Consider the following 9,120-nt stretch of genomic DNA (forward strand, 5'->3'; position numbering starts at 1 on the left):
TATAAATGAGTGGTCGTGCAAGGGATAGATAGGAAGAGAGTGAGTGACCAAACATGTTCCACAGTCGTGGAATTGTTGGTCATCTCGTTCTGTTACCCGTTTTTACTTGGCCCGTTTCGCTTTAGGCAATGATCAGGCCTAACAGGTAGCAGTTCAATAGGCTCTGCGAACGATCGCCTCTCGATCGCCGGTCAGCTGTTGTTTTGTACATAACCGAATAATTAGATCCAAATATATCGTCGCGAAACCAACATCTCGTTGGTCGTCGTTCTTTTACTGTTCGCGTAATAAAGTGTTGTCATTTGCCAAGTCCGCCGCGAATTTCTGTATAGTGTCCGAAAACCGTTCATAAGTATAACGCGCGAACAATGAGTTTGAAGTTTCTTTAAGGCAACAAAACTCAAGAACGGATGAACCAATCAGCATGTCCCTTGCACGGTTCGGTTCGTATTCGTGGTGGCTGTGTTTATATGTACAAAAAATACGAAAATCAACTAGAAAAGTAAGAAAATTGAACAAGTACTGGTTTTTCATGAGCTGGGAAGGAAATCCATACGATCGAAATGAAACCAATCTAGAGTGCGGTGCCATTTTGAGCTCAACAGTTGTCCAACCCCCAGAAGACGGCAAGACAAAATTTGCCGGGACAGCTAGTTTTGTATAAAAACTTGTATCTCAATTATTTCCATCATATTAGTTTTCTGATATTTCAGAATTTTCAAAGCATTATGGTAGAAAGAGTCATGATCTATGCAAAACTTGAAACTCAAAACTCCTTATTTCCCCCTAAGGGTTATAGGGATGGGCGGGACATTCGAGCCTACTCATCAGTGGAAAGGACTTGCTATGCTAATCGGTTTAGCATAGGGCAGATACAAGTCTACTGGTAGACGTATCGCCCAGCGATTCAACGCAGATTGGCCACGGCCCGGGGGTGCGTTGATTATAACAGAATAACAGAATAAATGATGATTATAATTGAGAATCGAACTTCGGTGCATTGATTCATAGTCACTTACTTTAGCATCTGCTCCACGTGAAATGGTACGAGCTTATGCATGGATTAGCTGTCAAAACATCATGGTTTTGTTTACAGTTCAGTGCTCCTCGGTTTGGTTATCGTAAAACACCGCTGCAGTCAGAGAAAATGAACAGAAATACAGGTAAATGTTTATAATGTATATATATTCCGTGGTGTGGATAACAAGTATCTGTTATTTATTTTTAGAGAACGCTGGTTATTTCGTTGTTTTCGAAACGGTAGAACGCGGAAAAACCTTCATCTCTATCGTGCCTCAACGTTGGGTCAACGGAAACGTCTCGGTTGTTGCCAGACAAATATGCCGCGACGTTTATCAAAGACCAGACGTCAGCCCCGTACTCAAAATGGTACAAAATTCCCTGCACACTGAAACGAAAGTCCTTCAAGACGTTCGCAGAAGCGGAAATGTCTGGTCACACTGATTCGGACTCCACGCAACCACTCCCTGTAAAAGAAATCCGAACCAAAGGAGCTGCGAAACAAATCTTGGAAGCCTACTTCATTATTACTTTCAACAGAGCCATCCGTATCATCGGAAATTCATCACATCTGTCCACCGAGTCACGATCATGCTCAATCACCCTCAGAAGAGACACACAGCGTGCAGACCTTGCAATTCGAGTAACCCCAACTTGATCCGGACGGCATCACATACCCAACGAATGATGAATGTGTCATCCATATTTACGTTAACCTCAACGGAGATGTCCTCCAAAATGTCTTTGACCGCGCATATCAAAGGCTGGATAAATGGATATTGAGAAGCAGAGCCGTACCGTGGTCCCACGGCGTCCTTGGCAAGCATCTAGATTGGCACCCCACGACAATTAGACATTATTATTTTGCTAAATTTGTTTATTCAAAGTTATTACGTTTTCAAAGTTTTCAAAGATTATAAGTACGAACACATTTTGCATTTCAAGAATCATACTTAGACCAGCACAATAGTTAAAAATGACATTTCAGATTCTTAACATGCATGATGCATACATTTCTTAAGGAAATCTTAGTTATTTTTCGGATTTTTTTAAATGAATTTTGTTTTCAAAAATACTGAATTGAAATTCAGGAGCTTTCAGAAATTCTCAAACGTTTTTACTATTTTTTGGCTATAGCTTCAACTGGTTTTACCAAAATTTTCTAATACTTCACCAAAAGTTTCTTGTGAAGTTCAATCAAAATTATTAATTCTTAGAAAATTTTCAGAAATCATTAGACAAAAATGGAAATGAAGTAATACCAGAAGAAATTTCGTTGAAATCTCTGGATTTTTTTTTTGCTGGATTCATTGAATGAAATTATGAAAGAGATTGTGGAGGATTTCCTGCATTTATCCGGAGAAATTCTTTGAAATGTTTTTAAATGTTTTCTTACAGAAGCCCAGCAAAAAATCCGAAGAAATACCTGGTGAAATTTATGAAGAAATTCCCGAAATAATTCATTTGTTTGAAGGGAATGAACATCATCGTCTGAATATTTTTCATTTAAAATACTTATTGTTAACACTTTAAAATATGTCAATTAATAAGTTTCCAGTAATTTACAGAGAAAAATTTTCACTGGCATTTTGAAAACTTTTGATTTTGCTTTGCTCGTTAAAAAAGAACTAAAATAATTTCCCAAAATAAAAAAAATAAGCTAAATTCCCAGGTAACATCATGATTAATAATCTAGAGAACGAATTTTTGAGAATAACGTAATGCAAAAAGCACTCGATCAATCTTAGGTATTTTGAAGTCTTGGTAACATACAAGAAAACAATAGCATCAGAATATTCCTTCTAGTCTTAGACCTTTTCGGCGCCCCTTAAAGGCTGGCACCCTTGGCGGGGGCCAACCTGGCCAACCCCACGCTACGGCTCTGTTGAGAAGTTAGATAACACAGCGCAACTGTTTGGCAATAAACACAAGAACACTTGGCAAGGACACTGGACTGTTTCACACAGTAAGAGAGGAAACTGGATTTTCGGACCGCGAAAGAAATTCACTGGGTTCACTTTTATTTCACTAATTTATTCTCTCTTCACTTTTTCACTACGCGTTGTCATAAGCCACGCGAACGCTTATCGAAATCAAACTGACCCGCTACTGCGAACGGGCCGCATATTTATATCAAAAAATCCATATTCCAGAATCACGTGGAAGCTTCTACGCAAGGTTCCACGCGTGCCTAGAACCCACGCGACGATTCGGGAACCATCATCACCAAGCTAGCTGCAGAGCGACGACAGTCGATGATGATGATGATGACGGCTGCGGCAGCGGTGGTCTGCCGCCGAACTCAATGTTTGGAGCTCACGGCACTCACTCTCTCGCAGCGCAGGTAGCTTCGGTTTCGTCGGCTCGGGTGAGTGTGTGAGCGCCGCGTCGGTGGTCGATGACGATTCGGATGCGTTGATTGGTGTCAGTGCCCGCGCAGCCTCGCATGCTGCTGCCTTCATTGGGAGCGCATGTGCGCGAACATAGTCCCGCCCGTTGGAATGCAATTCCAACTTAGATGACTGTTGCTCGTCGGTTTCTTGCAAGGGAAGCGGCGCTAGTTTGCTTACTGCACGACGGTATACACCAGTGGTTGTCTTGACGTCAGCAACACGAACGATACCGTCCTTTCCTGGGTAGACGGCGATGATTCTTCCAAGCTTCCATGTCTGTGCTGGTTGATTATCCTCGGCCAATGAAACGACGGTGTCGATCCTTACGTTGGGCTGTTTCTTTGTCCATTTTGCTCTCGATTGTAGAGTTGAAAGGTATTCTCGAGAACATTTTTTCCAGAAGTGGTCTCTCATCTGGTTCAGATACTGCCATTTGGTTAAGCGGTTTGCTGGTACATCCAAATACGATGGCTTGATCACCGGTTCCATTGGTCGACCAAGCATTAGATGTGCAGGCGATATCGGTTGAGGGTCGTTGGGATCATCTGATGTGGAATATAGCGGTCTAGAGTTGACAATTGCTTCGATGTGGGTCAACACAGTGCTAAGTTGCTCGAACGTTAGAGTTGTATTCCCGAGAGTTCTGGTGAGATGGGACTTCACTATCTTCACTCCGGCCTCCCATAATCCTCCGAAGTTAGGTGATCTCGGCGGAATAAACTCCCATTCAACTTCTCGGCCGATCAGGAAGTCGTTGATTTTGTTCCGCTCCACCTGGTCGTTGAACATATCACGTAGATGTCGAAGCTCCTTCAAAGCCCCAACAAAATTGGTCCCATTGTCCGAAAATAGCTTGCGGACAAGACCACGGCGATTGATGAAACGGTCGAGAGCGGCAAGGAAAGCATCAGAGGTCAGGTCGGATACTAATTCGAGGTGGATGGCTTTCGTTGACAGGCATACGAATAGTGAGATGTACGCCTTCACTACCTTCGGCTTGCGTTTGCCTTCCTTCACAAGTATCGGTCCGGCATAGTCCACGCCGGTCAGCTCGAATGGCTCATGCTCGGTGACTCGTGCTTCAGGTAGCACACCCATCAGAGGCTGGATGCTCCGTGGCTTCGTCCGGAAACATTTAACACAATCGTGGATCACCTTACGTATAGCGGATCGTGCATTCGTCAACCAAAATTTCTGCCGAATGGCGGCCAATAATCCGGATTGGCCCTCGTGTAGACGGTCCTCATGGTATTTGCGTATCAGCATTTCCGTAACACGATGTTTCCGAGGAAGCAGCAACTGGTGCTTGGCTTCGAAAGGCAGCTTGGAGTTTTGCAAGCGCCCTCCGATTCGTAGTAATCCTTCGTCGTCGATAAACGGCTGCAAATTGGCCATTCGTTTCGGGAAATTGCCTCGCTGGATACTCTGGATCTCCTCATGAAGTTCACTCTGCTGCAGAATTCTAACGATGAAAATCTCGGCCTTTCGCATGTCTTGAACGGTCAAGGCACTGGATAGCATCCTCTGCTCCTTAGGTGTTCGAACTAGTCGGACGAATCGAACCACCTGTGCCAGAACCCGTTGCAATTTGGTGAATGAGCTGAACCGTTCAAAGACCGGCTCCGACTTTATGGCTGGATTTGCGATGGTCACTTCCCTCAGCTCGGGGATTTCACATTCAGGGATCTCTGTAATCACCTCCACTTCGTACTCGGTTGTGCTGAGGAATGTTGGTCCATTCCACCACAAGCTACACTGCTTCAGCAAGTCTGGCGGCATTCCCCGTGAAACAATGTCAGCTGGGTTATTCAAAGTATTCACGTAACTCCATTGGTAACGATCGGTCAGATGCTTGATTTGGGCTACACGGTTACGAACATAAACCTGCAACCGATCCAGGGGTTTGTTGATCCAGGCCAGTACTATTTTACTGTCCGACCACAACTTGACTCCATCGAAAGACAGCTTTAGCGTTGGAGCTACCTTGGCAACTAGCTTGGCGAGTAGTAAGGCAGCACACAGCTCCAACCTAGGTATGGTCATCTCACGGAGGGGAGCTACCTTGGACTTACTGCATAGTAGATGGACTACCGCTGAACCATCTCGTCGAACGCAACGGATGTACACGCACGCTTCATATGCACTCTTGGAAGCGTCGGCAAATCCATGGATCTCTAATACTTCCCTCTCTGTATCCACGACACACCGGGGAATTTCAAGATCTGTTATATGATCCAAGGAAGTCCGGAAAGTATTCCACCGCTGGAGTAGCTCGTCGTCAAGGGGATCGTCCCATCCTAACTTGCTGGCCCACAAGCATTGCATTATCATTTTCGCTTCCACAATCACTGGCGCGACGAGTCCCAGTGGATCAAACAACCTCGCTATTTGGGACAGGACACGTCGCTTGGTCACTACTGCTTCGGGGTTGGTCGTATCAGCGGATTGGCAAAACAGGAACAAATCTCGCCGTGGGTCCCACATGAGTCCTAAAGCCTTGATAGCTTGGTTGGCACTGGAGTCGTGAATTGGTACCAACTTCTCACGATCCTCCTCTGGAACACTGTCAAGGAGTTCTTCGGAGTTTGAACACCACTTTCTGACGGGAAATCCACCCTTCAGCATCAGCTCCTCGATATCGCTCCGAAGTTTGATCGCTTCATTAACCGAATCCGCACCAGAAAGGATATCGTCCATGTAAGAGTCGTCCAAGATGATCTCGGCAGCCGTGGGATAATTCGTGCTCTCATCCCGTGCTAGTTGAATAAGCGAGCGCACAGCCAGAAAGGACGCTGCCGATGTTCCGTAGGTTACGGTCAACAGTTCGAAAACCTTCAGCGCTTCCGATGGGTTGCTTCGCCAGAAGATTCGCTGGTATCGGGTCTGTGAAGGGTCCACTAGTACTTGCCTGTACATTTTTGACACGTCCGCAGAGAATACGATGGGGTGGGTCCGGAAGCGCATCACTATGGTGAACAACTCACTTTGGCTGTTCGGTCCGGTCATCAGCACATCGTTTAGGGATAACCCACTCGCCTTCGCTGTAGCATCGAACACAACACGTAGCTTGGTGCTGCTACTGGATGGTTTCAGGACACAATGGTGTGGCAAGTAGTAGGCTTGAGTTCCAGGTGGGTCCTCATCCTCCTGTATCTCCCGGCAATGACCCAGGGCTCGGTACTCATCGATGAACTCTGTGTACTGGTTCTTGAGTTCTGGATTTTTCGCCAACCTCTTCTCTAGGAGCAAAAAACGTTTCATGGCGAGGGATCTGGAGTTACTTAGCTGGCTCACAGAATCACGAAAGGGAAGTTGTACTACGAATCTTCCAGTGTCGTCACGTCGGTATGTTTGTTTGAAGTGCTCTTCAAACCGTTCTTCCTCGGTGCTTGTCATTGCAGGCTCGACAATTTCCTCCTGGTCGAAGAATCGCTTCAGGCACTCCTCTAATCCATCGTTCACGACAATGTTGGCACATACCGGGCGATCATCGTCCTGGTCATCGTACGTACCAGCTACTACCCATCCGAATTGGGTTTCGTACAGGGTCGGCAGAGTGCTGGACAATCTGATCTGACCTTGCTTAAGGACGTCAAAGAACAGACCAGCTCCAATCAACATCTCGATCTCGTTTGGACAATGGAAGGCGGCGTCGGCTAGCAGAATACCAGGCGGGATGTTCCACGCATCGATGTTAACGCTCACCGGCGGAACCGTGCCCGCCACCTTTGGAGTAGTGAGGCATTCAACGTTGACGGCATAATCACTGTAGTTCGATGTCATTCGCACCACCACCTTGTGGTGCATCTTGGACTTGTTACCTCCGACGCCGATGACGGGAACATTCGCTGGTTGTTTCGGAAGCTTCAGTCTTTGAACCACAGACTCGGAAATGACGTTGATCTGCGATCCGGAGTCCAACAAGGCTCGCACACGATGAACTTGTCCGTTTTTGGCGGTCAGGTTGACCATTGCAGTCATCAGAAATACCTGCTTACCCGGTGGAGGAATGCTACTGGAACACGATGTATTCACCGGCTGCACTGCGGGTACCGGCTTCCCTTCTGGAGTCTTCGGCGCATCAGTGGGTTTCACTTCGGGCTTCTCACGTTCGAAATGAAGTAGCGTGTGGTGTTTCTTGGAGCACTTTGAACACGACTTATCGCTGGAACACGCTGCACCACGATGGCCTTTCCTTAGGCAGTTGAAGCAAAGATTTACTTCCTTTACCTTTGCTTGTCGCTGATCCACAGACATCTTCAGGAAGTTGGAACATTTGTAGTTCTGGTGTTGACCGGAACAGAAATCACACATGTACTCCGACGTCACTGCCGCTGCGTGCGAGGTCTTGGAAGGCACGAGCTTGGACCCAGGGGGCTTCTGGTTTAGCTTGGGATTCGGGGATACGATGGGAGCACTCTTCTCACATCTCTCCAGGATGACGCATCGTTGTTTGAGGAACTCGATCGTTTGCTCGTATTCCGGGAGCTCCGTTTGATCAATTGAAGCCTCCCATAACTCGCGGGTCTGGTCATCCAATGCGCGAGTGAGCACGGTTACCACGAGCAACTCCGACATTCCCAGCAGCGGTTGGCCAAGCTTGACAAGGTTCTCCACGTGGCGGGTGCATTCATCAATTAAGCTTCGGAGGTCCTTAGACGACTTCTTAGCCATCCTCTTCATATTCAGCAGCCCTAGAATGTGAGACTCCAAGATTAGCCGCTTGTTGCCGAACCTCTCCTCCAGGATGTCCCATGCGCGCTGGTAGTTGTTATTCTGCAACGTCTCCAAGTCGATAACGCCGGTGGCGTCTCCCTTCAAAGAGTTTTCCAAGTGGTATAGCTTCACCGCGTCCGAATCTGATGAGCGCTGCATTAGATCCTGAAACATGGCCTTGAAGCGTGGCCATGCTTCATAACGCCCATCGAAAGTTGGCAGCGGAGCACGGAATGACTGAGACTGTACGACGATCGGCTGCTGGTTGGTGGTGACACACGGTTGCTGCTGGGTTGGGGGCGCAGTTAGCTTCTCGTTCCAGCTCTCGAGCAGCACAGACACCTCCTCGTACAGGTGCATGAATTGCAGGTAGGGATCGTCTTGCTCATCGCGCTTGTCGGCTGGGGACTGGGCCACAATTTCCTGGTGCAGCCTGATGAACTCGGTTTTTTCGGTCTCAACACTCCGTTGAAACACTTTAACTTGGGCTGGGGTTGGCTCTCTTTCTTCCTCTTCGGCCTGCTTGAGGGTGGTTAGGATTCGGTTCACGTTGCGTTGAGCTAATCCACGGTTGTGGACTAGTGCCCCAAGCTGGTCCTCACACTCAGCAGAATCAGGAACCTTCTTCACCGGCGTCCGTTTGGGTGGCATTCTGATGTAGAATATCTCACGGGTCAGCAACACAGAACTCGGACAGGAATTCCGACGCCTTTGTCACAGTGGATGGACGGACTCCGGAATAACGAACGCAAACACTATGCGACGTTTAAATCAATCACTTATGGGTTGGGAACCGACGCGCTTGTCACAACGGGTGGAGCACTTCACACAATGCCCGGAGCGACGGGGAGGTAGCACTACGCGACGGCGGATTCACTTTGGAACTACGAAAATCGACGCGCTTGTCGGACCGGATGGAATTAGGAACACGCGAATTCCGGAACGACGGATAAATTCACTACGCGACGACGGTTTACACTCGCGGACCGAC

At 47.3% G+C, this 9,120-nt stretch overlaps 1 protein-coding gene across 1 annotated transcript; it reads right to left on the reverse strand.

Annotated features, from left to right (window-relative positions):
* Positions 1-3,251: 3,251 nt before the first annotated feature.
* Positions 3,252-8,780, reverse strand: LOC134290865 (uncharacterized). The gene has a single exon (XM_062858079.1). It carries the CDS (start codon positions 8,778-8,780, stop codon positions 3,252-3,254), a length of 5,529 nt encoding a protein of 1,842 aa, XP_062714063.1.
* Positions 8,781-9,120: the final 340 nt, after the last annotated feature.

This window comes from Aedes albopictus, chromosome 3 (assembly GCF_035046485.1).
Source record: "Aedes albopictus strain Foshan chromosome 3, AalbF5, whole genome shotgun sequence".
NCBI lineage: Eukaryota > Metazoa > Arthropoda > Insecta > Diptera > Culicidae > Aedes > Aedes albopictus.

Coding starts and splice junctions, on each gene's coding strand:
- LOC134290865 (XM_062858079.1), bottom strand. CDS start 8,780: ATGCCACCCAAACGGACGCCGGTGAAGAAGGTTCCTGATTCTGCTGAG.